Source organism: Drosophila miranda, chromosome XR, assembly GCF_003369915.1.
Source record: "Drosophila miranda strain MSH22 chromosome XR, D.miranda_PacBio2.1, whole genome shotgun sequence".
NCBI lineage: Eukaryota > Metazoa > Arthropoda > Insecta > Diptera > Drosophilidae > Drosophila > Drosophila miranda.
Window position 1 is genome coordinate 29,822,718 of NC_046674.1, and position 18,990 is coordinate 29,841,707.

The following is an 18,990-nucleotide window of genomic DNA, read 5'->3' on the forward strand; positions in this document are numbered from 1 at the left end:
AGACCCATCACCCGCATTAATCAATTATTTACAGTCGACGGTCCATGGGCCTAAGCATTTGATTTGTGGATTTGTGTGATTCCATTCGAATGAGTCTGAATTGGCTAACGATCCATATCAAGTACATATTTCATAGTCATATACTCCACAACGAGATTAAAACATTTTGCACATCTACATCAGATATTTGCAACCATTCCATTACGATTCACAATCCATTTCATAGCCCAATCCAATTACCGATTGATAACCGGTTCCCACACTCACCCACACACAAACACCCACTGGCAATCGCTGCTTTACCGCTTCAGAGTTTGATTTGAAGCCCCAATCCAATATAAAAGAACCCCAAATCGGGTTTTGCTTTGCAGCTTTCTGGCCACCGGCAATTGAAAAAAAATTGCAAAATCGCCTCGCTCCTCTCTGCCGCAGCATCAGCACCGCACCAGCAAGGCACTCATGTGTACTCCTGTGCATTCAAGAATGTATGTATGACTATACTAATAATTCATACCCCTAATGTCATTTCAATGGTCAGTCCGAAGAGGAGGAGGTGGAGCGCTGTCTGCAGACACATGCTACGTTTGGAGTGTTAGCCCCTGTGGACGCCGCCTCGGGCAGTGCAACAAAATTAGCTCCAAATGGAGTTCGTCTCTCTCTCTCTCTCTCTCTCTGATGATGTCTGATTTTTAACGCTTAATTTATGCTTTAATTGCATATTTCGCGATGCAATGCAAATTTCCACTGGGGTTACTCCTGCTCTCCTGCTCTCCAGCTGTGGAATGGCATGCATTCCATTTAGATAACCGCAAATATTTGCCACAAACGCACATGCTATGCCCGTGCATTCCAGACGTGACAAAATACCACCCCCAAAATTCAGCACCACCTCCCACCTCGCACTGTTTGTGCGTGCACCTGTCTGTGGATGCTGCATGAATGACTATCACATTTGTCGCACACACTCATTTCTGGCTCATTTCAAGCCATTTCACTGCCTCCAAAATGGGTTTCAGCTTTCAGCGAGATCGTACCAAAAAACCAATTGAAATATTGGTGAAAAATATGGGTGGGTTTGAATCTTTAAGAGGGAGACTAAGAGCTAAAGCTTTTCCCGACCATATTTTCAAGATATTAACTTGAGACGCAGGTCGAATATATTCCGGAATGGTTTATTGTTTGTGGACTTTATTCGATTGTGGACTACGATTTGGTACCTATTGGTTCCCGGGATGTCCAGATGGGATGGTGGCCAGGATTTCAGCCAGTCGCTTAGAGCGCAGAGAGTAATGATCGTTCTGGCGCCTCAGAATGCCATAGGAGACACCGTCACCCAAATGCATGCGCACCTGTCGCTGAAACTCGGGATCTGCGCGGCGATAGCGGGCACCCAGGCTGGAGATGATCTCTGTGTCGCTCATCGGTCGATGGCCATCTTCCAGCATGTAGATGATGGTGCGCATCAAATTGGGCACCAATCGGCGCTGATGGAACGTGGTACGGATGTTGTAGGTGGTTGACATTTTTATCAATGGATGGATCCTTCTAAAATACCCAAGATGATCCTGAGTCCTTGGACCTCAACGTAAAATTTTGAAGCCGAAAGGGTATGAGGGTGAATAGATTTGTGCGTGTGCGTGTGGGGAAAGTGCCGAGCAGGCTTTCCTCCTGACACTGACAGTTTAGGCACAGCCTTGCGGGCTGTCTGTCTGGTTGTGTGGTTGTGTGGCTTCCCCATGGCCAATTAATCAGGAGACGGCAATGGCTGACTTTGTAGCCGGTTGAACTTGAGTGACCTCGAGGCATATAAAAACGAAAACTGCGACAACAAAGGCGCACAGAACGAAGGAGGAAGCGCTCCAACAGGGAAGCAGCACACAGGACTCCACAAACATCAAGTGACATTTGAGCAAAGACAAAAAGTCATTATCACGGCGACGTTGTGCCGCACTTGCCTCAGACTCAGACTTTGCCTCTGACCCATGTGCAGCGTATGGAGCAGGAACAGGAGCATGTGGTTAAGGCGGCCGTCGCCATCTCTGTCGCCATGTTTTTTGCCTTTTCCGGCATTTTGTTTACGATTTCTTTTTGTTTTTGCCCAGTCTACGTGTGTGTGTGTGTGTGTGTCTGTTTGGGCTCCCCGGAGTACGCGGATTTCCTTTCGAGATGCCGGAGTTGGCAGACGGTAGTTTTCCCTGAATGATTTTCACTTGTTTGTCCTCGTTGGGTGCTTTGTTCGCCGTAGAAGGCCAACCGACCGAACGACCGACCGACAGACAGAACGCCACCCGGCCCTGTTTTGTGCCTCGCCAAGTGCAATTGTCATAAAGTGTCATTGGCTGACGTCGCGTCGCGTCGTGGCAGTATCCACGGCAGCATCCGTGGCAGCATCCTCCACGGCACGAGTAAGAGTGAGTATCCTCGTCATCCAGTCCTTTGTCCGCAGTTGTGGGTGTGCGGTGAATCAACTTAAATGAGTATCCGCTTTGTAACTACAAGTGCGTGTCTTCGCTTTGTCCCCTTTGGGCCATCCATCCCTTTGGGCTGAGGAGCAATTGGCTTTGTGTGCGATTTAGCTTTGTTTCTAGACTAGGGTCTAGGTCTAGGACTGTCCGCGGCGAAGGGGTAATAGTAATGGCAATGGAAATATAAACGGAAATGGGACCGGTACCGGGAACGGGTCTATCGTATGGCTGCTGTCTGGGAGAAGTCATATTCCATAGCCTTGCTTACTGCCACTTGTAGTACTACTCTTTTAGGCAGGCCTCCTTCTAGCCTTCTTACCCAAAGCATGGATAAGCTGTCACCTACAAAGAAAGCTATCCCCTAAATAGATGGTGATCAAAAAATCCCTATGTCGGGCTAAAGAAAGCAGAATTATGATATATGATGTGTATAAGATAGTTTTTATGGGAGAAAGCACCCCTTAAGATACGAATCATAGACATATGAACATGCTAAAAGACCTGGAATACCCACTGTAGCCAGCTTCTTGGAAAGAACAATAGCTTTTCATTTGATTGTAAGTGCCTTATCAATTCTCTATCTCCATCCTTCTTCATATCTGCCTCTATCATGCTCCCTTTAATTACCCTTTTAGGCAGCTTTTCCGCGCAATGCACAACTGTACTTTGTGCCCGGCGGCAGCATCTATGCGTGCCAGAGCCAGTACGAGTGCGAGCATATGCAATGGCAAAAGCAAATGGCTAAACGAGCGGAAAGAAGGAAGCGAGGACGAAACTTGATTTATGCGGCAACACTGTTGCAGTTCCCATCAAAAAAGAAAAGGACTGGCTGCTTCCGCCCTTAAGCGGCTTACAGAACTGCTAACAAAACTGGCTCCTAAGCGAATTATACTGCATCGCGGCAGGACACTCGCAGCAGGACTCTGGACCATGTGGCAGCCGGTCATACGCTTTTCGATTCGGTCCCGCAGCCCTCCTTGGAACTTGGCCAAAAACCCTGAGAAATTGGGGAAAGTGGCAGCTTCAGGTGAAGAGGTCTAACAAACTTTGTACATATGTATGTACAATGTACATACATACATATTTATCTATGTTGCATTCCTATGGGATGTGCGACGGGGGATCTGGGTTCCTGAAGCATTTTTCGCGAATTGAATGAAAACAATTACAAGAGAGCTAACATGGAGGCGCCGGAGGAACACATAAATGCCACCAAGGAATGATAAATTGACGGAAAGAGAGCAGACTCGCGATGGGATTACATTTGAGGATAGGATTGCAAATGGGAATGGGACGGGGACTAGGACTGACTCTGGGTTTGCCCAGCATTCGACGCCGACGACGGGCGACATTGAGCAATTGCCGTGTATAAATATTCCAGCACTCCCCGACACAGAAACAGACACGGACAGGGACACTCGCATGTAGGCGACAACCACCTGTCAGTATGGGGAAAAGCATAAACAAGCAAAGCAAATCAAAACAAGAAGTAGGGGGAATCCCCCCGGCGAAAAAAAGAAAAAGGGAAAGTGTGCCGGCCGGCGGCAACATGCAGCCAGGACTAGACACTTAGGACCTGCGCACTGGCCCCAGCCACATTGCTTCCCACTTCGAAATATTGGGCAACATTTTCGAACTGTCGAACATCGCTGGCACCGAAAATAGCCGAGCAGCTGCACTTGCGTGGTGGAGCAACCGCCATAAAGCTCAGGAACCAACTTAGGAAAGAGAATTAATCCTCCAATGGGCACACAGACCTACAAATATAGTGTGAACAACTAAAGACCTTCAGATACTCCATCGATATGGCAAACATAAAATATGGTACTTATCTATTTTTATACATTTGCTTGAACAATACCTTTAAAATAATTAAAGCGTAAACACAATATAGTTTTTTGTTTTAATTATTCCTTTTCCGTCCGCTTACTCGATCTAGCACTGCAATACCTTACATATACAACAAAAATTTGAAAGCTAATGCTCAGGACATCTATTGTCCTAAGCCTAGTAGCAAGTACATTTAATATAATGGAAGCCGGGAGACGTGCTTAGAAACTGTTACGAACACTAGTTTTGCGTTTAGTCCATCATTAGTCTCTTCGCAAAAAATCATACAGCTATGCACAAAAACCTTAGTAGCTTATATCTGTGGGAATGAGAATATATTCAGAGCTCTTTATTTGGATTAACGGATAATTCAACGCAGTTTTGGAAAGCCCATTGGGCGGCATAATTACTGAAAATTCCATATTAATGAGTCTTTACTTAAATCCCTCTCGCATGAATGAGTTTGCATTATGCATTATAGCCGACACAAAAAGTTGTGCCGAACCAGGAGGGCCAAGGGTCGCACGTATGTATGTACATATGTACATATGTACATATGTATGTACAATGTACATACAATATGTATATGAATATATAAATCTGTCTACCCTATATACATATATTATTTATCTTTTTATATAGATATTGTATCTACATATGGTTATATCGTGCTAGTATTTGTTTGTGCGCCGCGCAAGTGAAATCGTTGTGTAAAAACTGTGTTTAATTAGCATATGGCGGCAATTAATTAATTTGCAGAGCACCGGGCAGCGCACAGCATTTTCTGGCATAGCCCCTGGCTGCTGGACCCACGCTCCCTATGCAATTTTCATATTAAATCAAAGATTTTTCTATAATTAAATGTGCACACACAAAGCGCGACAGACAGGGACAGGCGTGGAAGTAGGGGTTCACTGAAAAAGAGGGAGAGGGAGCGCCATTTGAGCCAGTAGATGAGATGGGATGCCCTACAAATACGAATATACCCGATTCTCCAGCTTGGCATCAACTTACATCTGAATAAATAAATAAAACTTGACGCACTCTGCCAGAACTCTAGCACTCCGCAGCACTCTCGATGGCCATTGAGAGTATTGGCAATGGGTTAATTGGCGACTCCAATCAACTGAAATCGAATGGAAAATGCATTCAAAATGTAAACGAAAAATGAAATTAATGAGCCAAAGGCAATCCGACATCCGTATCGAATGGATAGATGTTTGGGTTTGGCTGGGACGGATGTTGGTTTTGGCCACCGCAAAACTGTTGACAGCATAATCGACTTGCACTTAAAAACAGTAGCGAATGTGTTAATTGAATCACACATTATCGCTGTCGAGCAGTCGGCCTCTCGAGCAGCCGAACATCCGGGTATGGTTCTGATTCATCAGCTGCGATTGTCCATTTTAAGCAGGGGTAATTTCCAGTTTATTAGAGTTTATATTTTATTCCAAATTTTATTCCATTATATTTATTTCAGAAATATATTATAAACAATATATATATTGCTATTTTTTTCAGAGGTAGTGCTTTCATTCATTCATTCAAGTATCTTACATCTGGTTTTGTTGATCTTTGCAAATCTGAAAAGCTGATAGATGCAGCTACAAAGCGCATTCAACTACTTTGTAGCTTCAGCTTACCGCCTGGAAAATATTAAGATAAAAAATTTAAAATTTATAATTTTTTGCTGTATTTTAGCTTTCGAAATTTGTTCTAACCTCAGAAAAAGTGAAAAAAAACGTATTTCCTAGGTTTTTTTATTTTTGATAAATACAATAATTAAGCGTCGTTTAAAAATGTTTGTACAAATCTATGGATAAACTGTTAAGGTGCAGGCGTTTGACCAAACCTTCTAAAGCCGCATTAAATCACGCACTAATGCCCCTTTAATGCGTTCGATCATTTCGAATTCTGCCTTTAGTCAGTTTCCAATCAACCCGAATCACTTAAAACCGAGTGCGAGCCCAGAAATGACTCAAAATCATAGCTCGCAAATATCGGTCAACTCTTTGTCACTGTCAAAACTAACAGCCGCGCTCCTACTTTTTTACCCGGTACTCAGTCAGTATATATGTGAGCTTATTTATAAATTTATACAATCAGCAAGCTCTGGTTTTCAGCCAAAACATTTCGTTTAGGTTAAGGTGCTCCAGCGTTCAAAAATATTTTTTGTCGATATGGAGCTGACCTGGTTGCCACGTAAATATACAGCGTGATAAAAACTCCTTTTATTTTTAATTGCCTATTTTAAGTAAGAGATTTAGGAAGATCACGACATCTCAGATTCGACACCCGTGTATTTAAAACGTCTGACGAGCTGTGAGTAACAGTAAGCATATTGTAGCGACTCTACACGTATACCTGAAACTCAGTCAGTATGGCTCCCCTCCGCCAGAGGGCGAACACATTCACGACGAAGAGTGTGTTGGAGAGAGAGACAAAAAATAAGTAAGAGTGTGGCGCGCCGCTGCGTTGCCTACACACTGCATATTAATTTTATCCTTCTGGCTATAATAATAATTCAATCTGATCCATTCGGCAGCCTGCTAGATCTGGTTATTCTCTACGGTTCTGCGTTTTTGATTTTTTCGTATCTTCAAAATTGCAGATGCCATTGGATAGCATTTTGTAATCTCTATATTTATTACAAAAGATGGGGTTCATCGAGCTTTAGTTTTTATAATGATAGCAATATGTGGTCGGAAACGTACCCGAAATAGAAGTCGTTTTTTTTACCCGTACAATCGTACACGTATATGAACCCTATTATAATTATTTTGAGGCTTTATCGATACGAAGAGTATCTTTTCCATAATTTACCAAAAATCGAAATACGCTCCGCTCTGAAATTTGTCAAAAGTTAAGCCTGCAAGTCATTCCAAGTTCATTGACATGTCATTTGTCTCAATTTGCCTTTTCCACGAGTTGACAATGGGCGGGGGGGGGGGGGGGGGGGGGGGGGGGGGGGGGGGGGGGGGGGGGGGCGTGATTCATACCACAGAGTAAGAAGCACACAGCACGGGTATGGATGGTCCACCTACTTATGCTCGGAGTTGGTGCCCTTTTATCTTCCGTTTGAAATGACACACTTTACGAGGAGCGTTTGCCTCATTTTAATGCAAATCAATAAATTAATATCCAACAATGAAAACATTTGAATGGCCTGCACAGCTGTGGTGTCCAGTGGCAGAGACAGGGGCACGCGCTGGATAAGGGCTGGACTAGGGCCAGCCCGGGGGCACTTCAAGTTTCGCTCCAGCTTTTTATTTCAATTTCCGCCCACAACCCCTAAAAAAAAGTAACACAAATACCAAACAAAGGACAACAAAAAAGACAAATTTATGCCACATTAACAGCTAAAAGCTTTCAAAATGCGTTTTTCTTACGCCAGAGGGGTTTGAGTTTGGGTTGGGTTCGAGTTTGGAATACGGGGCAGCTCAAAATGTGATGGAGAATTGTTTGCAGAGAGTATGACCAAATTTTTGGCACATCTTGCACATCTTGTATAGTCTCCACACACAAAAACGAAAGCATTAAATTTAACGCGCCAAAAACTTGTCCCATTTCAGGATTGTGGATGCCTGCCGCCTTCCCCTCATTTGTTGCGACAAATTTCAGTTAGCTCATCCGTCGTTCTGCCCCATCAGCCCCGACCCTCTGACCAGTGTCACACAGAGCGAAAAAATCGTCATAATATCATGGTAAATACTTATGATATACAGATAATATTAGTTCCCATTGATAATAAAAAATGAGGTATTGCTGATATTTTCATGAATGTCATATAAAATATGCTAGGAAGAGCTTATAGTGTTTTGGTGTTCAATACAAGATTGCCGAAACTGAAGATTAAAACAAATCCTTGAACAATTCATCCCAAATATTTTTTTTTTTTGCGATTATATCATTATTATAGTCAGAATGAAGGAACGAATTGCATGTGACTTGTGCAACTTGTGTCGCAACACGTGTGACGATACTCCAAGTGCTTCACCTAGCTTATTTTTGTCAGTGCAGGCATTCAGTCGGTAACAGAGGCAGAGGCATCTTGTAACGTCAAAAGTGCAGCTTTAAACTTCAGAGAAGTGTGGCAACACCCGTGCGCTCCAGCCGCCGGCTGGCTAGCAACCCTGCCTCCGTCCCCAAAAAGACAGGGTAGATATCCTGTCCTTGCATGCGCTAAAATTAAGATTTATGAAGGCTCTAAAAAACAACAGCGTCACCAACACCCAAAATGCCAGGGGAAGTGGAAGTGAGAGTATAAGTGTGAGGGAGTGGCATGGATGCGAGGGATAAGAGGAAGGGAGATCCAAAAGAGGGAGCAAAAGAGAGCGAACATAGGCAATGAATGCGCCAAAAATTGTAACACCCAAATGATTACAAATGAGGAGTAGTGGGGCGGAGACGCCAGTGGGTGTGTAAGAGAGGAGGAAGATAGAGTGAACGTTGTTTTGTACTCTTCAATGTCTTCCGTTCCAGTCCGCGTGTTCCCAATTATGTCCTTTGCTATTTTCCATATGATATCATGAAATGGAAGGAACATTAAGTAGGCAAGACCGTAATGAAATGGTACAATATTGAAGCAAAAGTTCCAATTGGACTGGTTAAATCTTTTGGATCAATCACCACTGACTTGGGACTTTGGGCGTAAGAATGGGAATAGAAGTAGCATCAATAATGGAAACAGAAGATATTATAGGAATAAGAACAAAAGGATACAAGGATATGTATATAAATGGGACCCGAAATGCCAATATAAGTTTATTATACATACTATTGCCTAACCAAATCGAATATTAATCACACAGTGATTTAGTTTGCCTTGTGCGGCGTGGGCGTGGCAGGATAATTACTGCCACATTCCGAATAATTGATTATCCCACAAAAAAACAAACACATTCACAAAAAATCGAAATGATTTCATTTTCATGGCAAATTTTTACCACTCGATGTGTGTGTTTAGCGATATAATTATGCTCATTATCCACCATTAGGTTGCTAATGGCCTAAAGAAGGAAACGATGTAAGGGCTATTGGAAAAGAGATCGACACAGAGACTTCTCAAACACTAGAATATTCTGTCTGGATCCCAATTCTCCATGGTATTAATGGAAGAAATTACTGGTTTCGGTGTTATTATTTATTTGACATATTTTCTTTTTGTACTATTGGTGAAATTAAATGGTACGATATTCATTTAGGCAGAGGACCTGTCAACTACTGCCGGGACCACAATATTGGTGCCCCTTCACTGCACTCTACTCAAGTTTCCATGAAGATTGGGACGGAACGTAGTCCGAGTCCGAGGAATCAGTGGGGTCACTCGACTCAGTGTCAGTACTAACAGGATTTGTGAGCTTGCGCCTCCGCGACTTCTTCACAGAGGACTCCTTCTTGGCCTCGGCCTTTTCTTTGGCCAATTCACGCTTCTTGGCCCGCAAATCCCTGGCTGTTAAGAAGGGTGCTGGTGCTGGTGGTTGGTTCCCTTCAATTTCTTGTAATGTCTTTCTCATGGTAGCTGAATTTTACGCAACAGTGGCCAAAATATTTATCTGCAATTGGAAAAAAATTTGCGACGTGTTTTTCTTTTTATGTAGTTTTCATTATCTTACCGTCAGTGGCCTGCTTCTTTTACACAGTTAATTTATAATTGAATGAACACTGAAACAATGAAGAAAGGCTTTCAGCTTTTCTTATTTGCAGCTTTTCTCTAGCAATCTCCCGAAAAAGGGCACTTTCAACACTCAGGATATCTGCAATTGGAAAATGATTTCCAAAATATTTTTGTATTATATTTGCAGCATCGTTTACCATTGTTGTAGGCTTAATTTTCTTACCCTTTTCTTTGGAACAATTGTTTTACAATTGAATGAAACTTGATCTCAATATTTGTAGGCCTTTGAATTTATTTTACCGAACAAATTTTCTCGATCAACTTTGTTTTCTGTTCTGACTTGCTTTGACACTGAAGTGTTGCTAGTGTTGGCAGTCAGTGTAGGTAACCAGCACTGTAAAAGCGAATGTGAATAAGGAATTGCAGGGGCCATTAACTTGCCATTAGGATGCACCTAACGACACCCAAAATGTCCCCTAATGAACCGCAGATGCGCACCCTCCTTTATGAATCAACCACCAAATATTTGTTGATATTATTTCCATTTTCTTGTAGTGGCTCCTAGACGCAAGTAACACTTGATAATGATAATGACTTGAGCGAGACAATATTTAAATGCTACTCTACGTGACACATTTTTTGCTCCTACGCCGCAGACAAAAAGGAGCGCAAAACCCAAAAAAAAGAGTAAAAAATAAAAAGATAAATAAATCTTTGCACTCTGCAGGAAAACCGCCAACTTCTGGCACTCTTCGAAGTCTTAATGGGATGATAACTCGACTGCTGACCTCAGCAATGACCACATGGGGACATAGACTACAGCCAGTCCATGCCGCAGTGCTTTGGCCACAGATCTGAGAGGGATCAGAAGAAGAAAAATTTACAGAAACCCTGTGGTGATCAACTGAGAAATCCAGAATAAAAACAAGTCAAGCCCGAAAACTACGAATAGTATTGTGATGTTTTTTTTTAAATTTATGAGCGTTGGGAAGAGAAACAGCAGCTGCAGATGTGTGGCAAGTTTTGCATTTTGCCACCGTGACAGCATTTTGGATTGAATTTTGTGGTGGAAGTGGATGTGTGTATATATATTTTTAATCAGCACACTGTTCAAAGTGTATTTCAAAATTTCGACCCGCCCCTTCCTTCCAACAAAGAAAAAAATCTGTTGCATCCATAATTTTGAAGAAAACACCGGTATAAAAGTAAACCCGGGGCCTTTGCTGCGGCTCACAACGTTCCCGCTTGTTTTATTCCATTTTTTTTTTCCTGCAGTGTTCGTGCATCGTCCGTGATGTACGATATGGTCCAGCGCCTCATTTTTACCACTTGAACTCTGGAGTCCGGACTCCGCACTAGACCCCGTTAAGGGGCAAGTTAGTGCCAATATTGATATTGGCCATATCATTTAGCCTGCTAAGCGCTAACGAGTTGGCCAGGTGGCCCAATGGTCCACAGTCCCGCTGCCGCTGCCTGGCCGGACAGAGCCAGTGGGGCGGGCGGTGTCCTGGCCATGTTTAGTTTTCCGGCGTGTGGTTTTCGCGGTTACCGGCTGGGACTCTCGTTTACATTTTTGCCTCCCTCCTGGGGGAAGGAGTGCCCTGAGTGCGGCCATGTTAATACATATTTCATGGCCAGCCGGTACACATACATATGCCTATGCATATGGCCAGGCCATATAACAGGACATAAATGTTAGCTGGCATTTTGCCTTTAATTTAATTAAAATGCCTGCCCCTTTCAATATGCAAAGCGATGAGAGGATTTACCCAGTGGATTTTCACTGCATGTCGGGGAATTTGGCAGCGATTTACCGTCTAATTTGTGTGGCAGCATTTTAATGGAGAGCAGCATAAAAACAATTATTCCTACGCTCCATCCACCCACCGAAATCCCGAATACTAGAATGAGAATGTACATATGTATATATCGGTGTGCGGAGGAGAATCCATATTTCTCTATTAAGCTCTGTCCGAAAATGAGGAATCGTAGTTGTGTGACCAGTGCTAGATATTAGAGAGTAACGTTGCATTACAGTGTTTGAGAGGTACCAGAAGTCGCACAGTGGGACATTCGGCCAATTCAGCTTGCTAAATTAATTATTTCTTTCAAGATTAAGTCTGCACATGTACACGGAGTTACGACGACTAGAAGCTTCACAATATTGTGTCAAAGCTGAACTTTGTTCCGGCGCATATTTGCTAATATAAAATACAATTTTTATTTTTTTTTTTCTCTATAAAGAACGTTTAATGGTCATTTTCGCTACATAACACATTTTTATATTTAATTTTTAGCCTTAACTTAAACATTTTTTTTTTTTTAATTTGCATTATAAAATCTTGTAAATTTTAATAGTAAAAGTAATATCTAAAAACGATTTTCTTTTTCTGTAGAACTTTCTATGCAATAGACCAGTTTTTTAATGAGTATTGATAAGAATGAATAATAAAATATACCATAAAAAGAATCATAAGTTAAATAGTTATATTTTTTCTTTTCCACCTGAAAGACGCTGTAAGTGAATAACAGTTGAGTACATTTTTGCACACTGAAACAATTTTAGAACTTTGATTGCTCAAATCTCCCAAAGAAAGAGTCCGATTATTTGCAAACTAGATATTTGAAAGCTCTGGAAAATCTTCTATTAGATGCGTATATTTATCCAAAGCGCTCTTACAATTCATTGACTTTTGCCACCTCTTTTCGGGTGATGTCCCACTGTGCGTCGGCGATATGCGGCTGTACCACGGAATGTTTACAGTTCTAAATGATGGCCTTCGCTTCTTACGCAAAATGGAAAATGAATTCAGCAACACAGGTGGCAAAGTTATACCGCCAACTTTCCAATTCACAAACAAGTTGAAAAGGTTTGTGAAAGCAATTGGCTTAGAAAAGATTTCACTTATATTATTTTCTACTGAACGGAATTCATACGAAAAGCATAGAAGAAAGACTGCTCCGAGAGAATGTTTCTGGCTTTGGGCTCCTGAAGATTCTCCTGGTTTCGGTTTCGGTTTACGGTTACGGCCACTGCTTTGATGACACTTCACTTGAGCATTTCAATTGAGTGCGGAATTGTTTGTTGAGGGCATGCTGGGGCACAGGCGGAGATGTCTGACACTGACAGCTGCCTTTGACTTTAAGCCAAACAAGCTCTGGAAATCCCAAGTTGAGTAAATTTTAGTTTGTCATGAGTGGATGGGTATGCCGAGGAAGGGCCGAGGGCTGGAATGCCCTCGAATGGCCTGCGGTCCTCACTCAATTTGTGTAATTTGCCAGACAACAGCAGCAGGGCAGCCAGAAAACGGATCAAAACTATGTTAAACGTATGCCAGTCGCCGCCAACTATCCTCCCCCGGAGGTCTGACCGGGAGAAATGAACAAGATGGATGTAAAATGAAGAGATGATAGATTTTTGCGGCTTCCTGGCGATGTCAAGCGACATTTAGTGTTGCATAAAGCCTTGTGTTAGTGTTGATAATATTCAAAGTTTCACCTGCCGGGTGGTCCCCAGATGTGTGTGTCTGGGAGTGTGGAGCTGCAAGCTGCGCAGGAGTGGGAGTGGGCCGCCTTACATAGTTCCCTCTACTTTTGTTTCAACGGATACTTGCGGTCCAACTTCCACTTGAGCCGCATGCCAAACTATGCTAAAGAAACGAGTTTGTGCACAACAGCCAGCAGGACGCAGTACCCACAGGAGCGGCAGCGAAAATGGCTACACAACTTTGGACCTAAACCAGCTCCCGCTCCGCTACTACCCGGCTTGAACTCAAGAGCAGCCTGCGTTTCGAATGAGTAAATTTTGTGAAACACAAGTTTATGAATGCCAAGAGGCTGACCCGTATCAAGCCGAATCATTTTCACTCTTGAGCTTGTAAGCATATTTATATACTATAAACACTATATCGGTGTCTGATCTGTAAGATCTGTAAGTGAACAGATCCTCATTTGACTGGGATTCCTTAATAATCATGTCGAATCGTCAATGGCATGCATATCCTATACGAGAATGCGCCATAACCCAACCCAGATCATTTCTTTACGTTTTGTCTTTGGAATAAGACCCCTACCTCTTTGTAGAGAATAAACATTTGCTAAAATATTTTCGGCAAATACTTTACCGCTCTCTCTATATCTATAGCTATATATACTTCTCTCTCTCTCTCTGTTCATCATAGCAGTTGTGAAGTTTTTCTTTTTCCCTGAGACTTGGCCGGGCTGGAACCAGAAACAAAGAGACTGAAACCAAAACGGAGCTAAGTTTTCCAGTGCATAAGCAGCTGTCTGAAAAGGGCCTCCGGCTCAGTTACGTAATCCAGAGGGGGGGAGGAGTGGGGTTGTGGATCGGGTAACAGGAGCTGATAGTAGAAGCAGAAACAGCAGAAGCAGAAGGAGCAGCAGCCAATTACCGCCTACATGAGAGACCGAAAAATGTGAACACATTTGCCGCAGGCCCTACTATTCCGGTATATGGCCCCGCCACCGGCACTGGCTGACGTGTGGCGGCCATAATCCAGGCGAAAATAGACAAGAAAATCCGTCAGTAAACTCCCGGAATCACCCAAGGAACTTCCTGCCACGCCACGTATGTGACCGTATCTGTGGGATATGTTTTTAGGTGGTCTGCCGGTATACCAGCTTGTTTGTTCCTATTTGCAGATGCATTATGTGGGATTTGGCCTCTGCATTCGCATAAAATATCAACTTGCCGTAACCGAGCATGCACCTTTTACCGACTGGCCCGACTTTTCCAATTTCAATTTTCCTCCAAAACACAAAAAAAAAACTTTCGCAACAAAGTTCGTTCTGGAAATAAAAATAAATCCATATTGAAAAATATGAGCAAGAACAAGTAGAAAAACTTCCATCACCATCTATCTCTTTCGTCCTTTTCACTTGCTTAGGTCGGGTTCGAGTCTGAGTCAGAGTTTCGGGTCAACTGACTTTGACTAAATCTAATTACATTCCGAAAGAGCTAAGAAATCAATTGCAATGTTATGACATTAGAGGAGGTCACACTGGGGGAGAGCGCACTGCCGTACCGAATCCAAAGTTGTCTGCTTATTTTAGCCAAAGTTTTGCGACCAAAGCCAATGTGGATGGGAGGGACTGGGAAGGGCAAAGGTGCGGCACAGCTCTTTCCGGGATAATGGTTTGAGTGCAGCCAGATTTCGAGTGGATTTGCCTTAACGTTTTTCATTTGATTTGTGGGATAGACTTTTGAATCTTCAAATATGCACGAGTAACCTCATTTTTGCTTATTTCAGTCACGATTCAATCACAGATGTTAAGTTACAAAAATTTTCTCGGCTAATCAGAGTTAAAAATATTCCTAGAACCTATGTTTTGTATAGTTGAATGTATTAGAAAGACTTTGTAGAAAATAATAATAAAGAAAACCAATTCTATAAAATATGAAAAAATACCGAAAAAATTAACTTTGTGCATACCTTTCAAATCGAATAACATTTTATTTCTAATATACGTAATACTTTATATAAGTAGTTTTATATAATCATATATGTAAGCGTTGATGAATTATTTCAATTTTCAGTTATGTTTAATACTTGTTCAGGGGAACATCTGTAGCAGAGCAATAGCGCTGTTAGCACCCTATGTTTTCCGCTTGTTATCGCTCCCGGGTACCACTCTCCATTGACAACCAGTTACAGCGCTCTGTACTCCCTCTGTACTTTGACAAAACTCTGAGAGCGGTCCCGTGCTCACTTTCAAGATCCATCCGGCTCTTGGCCGGCCTTAGCTTATAAGCTAGAAATCACATAATGAGTTACGATTCCACTTCAACCGACCGGCATTATATAGGAAAAACATACATATGAATCTACTACGACTACTTCTTTGGAATTATCTTCGGAAACAATACAGGAACGAATCGCCCCCCTACAAACATTGGTCTTTTGAGCCGGATCTTCGTTTCCGAAGCGAACCGACCTCCTACAAGCAATATTAAATTATTACAGTCGAACTTCCATATAGCGAATCTCAAGGGGACCAAACATAAATTCGTTGTACGCAAAATTCGTAATATAGAATTCGTAAAAAGAAATCGTTTTTAAATTTTTTTTGCTTTAAAATACTTAGTAGTTTTTGTTTGCGTTTGATTTTTCCACTGCTCCTACTCAACAAAAACTTCAAGGACGTTACAGGAAGCAATATATTTACAGGCATGTTATTATTATGTTCTTATAATAATACCTGTTACCTGTTTATCGATAGTTCGGGACTTCCTTACTTACGTTGTGGCAGGAAATCACAAGAAAGTTATAGGGAGATCGAAGGCGCATGAGCATTTATTTATTTATTTATTTGGCTTTCCTAGTTCTACAAGCAAAGGGTCACTAGATGTCACATTTGTTTTGTTTGGGTCAAACTAAACTAATATGAATATATAATCTTTCAGGGTTACATATATGTAATTATATATAATTTAGGGTAACATATATGTATGTTACATTCGTATTATTCATTATAGGTTATGTTGTCTATTATTTTATTTTATTTCAATCTGGTTTTGAGATGTTCAGCTTGTTAATCTACTGTAAGGTGGGCTCTTAACTGCGTTTTAAACTGTGGAAGATTTTGTATCTTTTTCATCTGATGCTATAGCTGATTCCATATGCGAATGACACTGACGAAGAAATGCCTCTCGGAATTTAAAGTTTTATATTAAATGGTGATAATGTTAATTGTTCTGACGGAATTAATAATTCTAGAAGAATTACAAGCATCCATTTGAAAAATTAATTTTTGATATTATGGATGAGAAATCTGAGATTCTGTCATTACGGCTTAACCGAAATATACATATCTAGCTGTATTATTAAAACCCACGTTCAACTTTTACTTGTTTGCGTAACCACAGTTACCAAATGCCTCAATCCCCTAAGTGAGTACAGGTACTGGGCATGGCTTTGCTATTTGCATCCGAATGTTTAGTGGTATACATCATTTGGTTATATTTAGGTTTTCCCAACGGCGTAATTTCGTCTAATAATACACAGTTTCGATTCATGGTTGAACCAAGAGTTATCTGTTGGTCTGACGGTCGCTTTCTTGATAGGTCCATGTTCATTATAAAGATAGTCGATGTTTGATTGAAGGTGGGCAAGCAGAGAATTCAAAGACGGCATATAATATATTGATGTCCAGTCGATCATTTTAGTGCCAGTGTCTAGTTTACAAGGTCAATGTTCCTAAAGTCTCAATAGAAGGTATTATGGTCTTGGTAGTCAGGTTTGAAATCGTAGATCATGAAAACAAGGTCATGTTTCGAACACCCTGGCACTGTGAGTTGGTCATAGAATAACATTTTTTTTTGGTACTGTCAAGAAAAAATATGTAAGTCAATAGTGTGTTTCTGATTTTTGTGAAGTGTGTGGGGATTTGCTGGTTTACTAAATTTAAACCCTGACTGAGCAGGCTATATGTCACTCGGGATTTTTTAAGAATATCGCAGTTAAAGTCACCTGCAATTATAATGTCTGTATATTTAATAGAGAAAGCTTTTTAAAATCAAAGTTTCGAAATAATCGGACTTTTAGTTTAGAAGATATGAGCACTCAAAGTTGAAAATTGTTTCAGTGCGCAAAAGGTTTTTAACTTTTATTCAAATATTACATATTTCAGGTGGAAAAACGTAAACTATGAAACGTATGATTCTGTTTTTGGTATCTTCTATTAGTTGCATTAATTCTTAGGAAAACTTTTTAAAAATATGGTCAGTTGCATAGGCAGTTGTTTAGAAAAGCTTGTTTTGCAAACCATCTACAATTTGGGCTATCACATCAAATCAAATCGCATACAAAATAATATTTTGACCGTTTTTTGTGCGAGGTTATGGCATGTAAATCGGTATAGAAGCCAAACGGCTCTGTTCGGAGCAGAACCCAGCCGATTAGCTGCTTGCCAAATAGCACCTAATTCTTGGCCCTCAGCCGCTTATTTTGTTTGTTACTTATGTCTATGTCACTCATTTGTTTGTTAAAGCTCTGCGCTTGCTTGCCCTGCTAAACGCTCTCTGCCAGCTCGCTCTTCGCTATCTCCGCTTTGCGTCTGCCTACCGACGTCGGCCGAGCGAAGCTGCGCTTAGCGATCGGAGCGGCAATGTAAAGGGCAGGCAAGCCACACTTGCAATTTGGATGTCACGCATTAAAGAACATATCGTAATTTTATTTCTGCGCCGAGTTTTATTTAATTCGAAATAATTAGTCGGCCGATTGGGGATAAAAAACATTATCTCCACATAAAATTTGGTGACCCCGACGTGCTTGTAGAAATCTACATCACTCGGCATTGCTGCGTTCGCGACATTGGTAGGCTCAGGTGCTGCCATGTTGAGGTTTTAAAAGAGTCACTCAGCACGACCGAAAAAGACACCCTGTATACGTATAAACGTGGGAACCGAAAGCAAAGGGATTACAGCTAATGCCTTTAGCTGTGCGGCTGTGCGAGCTGTCCGATTCCGCTTTGTACTCCGCTTGTGTGTATTAGTGAGTTCGCTGCACTGCCTACCGCACTGCACTGACCGAATTGTCGCGACAGAGAAGTTAATAGCCAGCAATGCGTGTATGTAGGTGTATGTAAGTGTGTTTTAGCACCGAATTGTGCTTAACCGCCGAAAATTTGCTAGGGCTAGCGAATGTCGATCGCGAATGATTATTAATTGACACTGCAACTCAGAGATCACGTCGGGGTCACCAAATTTTATGTGGAGATAATGTTTTTTATCCCCAATCGGCCGACTAATTATTTCGAATTAAATAAAACTCGGCGCAGAAATAAAATTACGATATGTTCTTTAATGCGTGACATCCAAATTGCAAGTGTGGCTTGCCTGCCCTTTACATTGCCGCTCCGATCGCTAAGCGCAGCTTCGCTCGGCCGACGTCGGTAGGCAGACGCAAAGCGGAGATAGCGAAGAGCGAGCTGGCAGAGAGCGTTTAGCAGGGCAAGCAAGCGCAGAGCTTTAACAAACAAATGAGTGACATAGACATAAGTAACAAACAAAATAAGCGGCTGAGGGCCAAGAATTAGGTGCTATTTGGCAAGCAGCTA

At 41.8% G+C, this 18,990-nt stretch overlaps 1 protein-coding gene and 1 long non-coding RNA gene across 3 annotated transcripts; both read right to left on the reverse strand.

The window, feature by feature from the left end:
- Nucleotides 1–1,151: 1,151 nt before the first annotated feature.
- Nucleotides 1,152–1,686, reverse strand: LOC108150845. The gene has a single exon (XM_017279151.2). The coding sequence runs from the start codon at nucleotides 1,521–1,523 to the stop codon at nucleotides 1,218–1,220; it is 306 nt and encodes a 101-aa protein (XP_017134640.1). The 5' UTR covers nucleotides 1,524–1,686; the 3' UTR covers nucleotides 1,152–1,217.
- Nucleotides 1,687–9,406: 7,720 nt separating this feature from the next.
- LOC108150843 lies at nucleotides 9,407–10,261 on the reverse strand. 2 transcript variants are annotated; one of them, XR_004471589.1, is made up of 3 exons: nucleotides 10,110–10,261; nucleotides 9,911–10,051; nucleotides 9,407–9,850 (listed from the first exon to the last, which is right to left on the reverse strand). It is a non-coding gene; the product is annotated as an uncharacterized LOC108150843 (long non-coding RNA). The 2 variants fall into 2 exon arrangements; XR_001774692.2 differs by having other exon boundaries at nucleotides 10,136–10,257.
- Between the last annotated feature and the right edge of the window lie 8,729 nt (nucleotides 10,262–18,990).

Excerpts from the sequence above, each read along its gene's own strand:
- LOC108150845 (XM_017279151.2), bottom strand. The coding sequence starts at position 1,523 with ATGTCAACCACCTACAACATCCGTACCACGTTCCATCAGCGCCGATTG.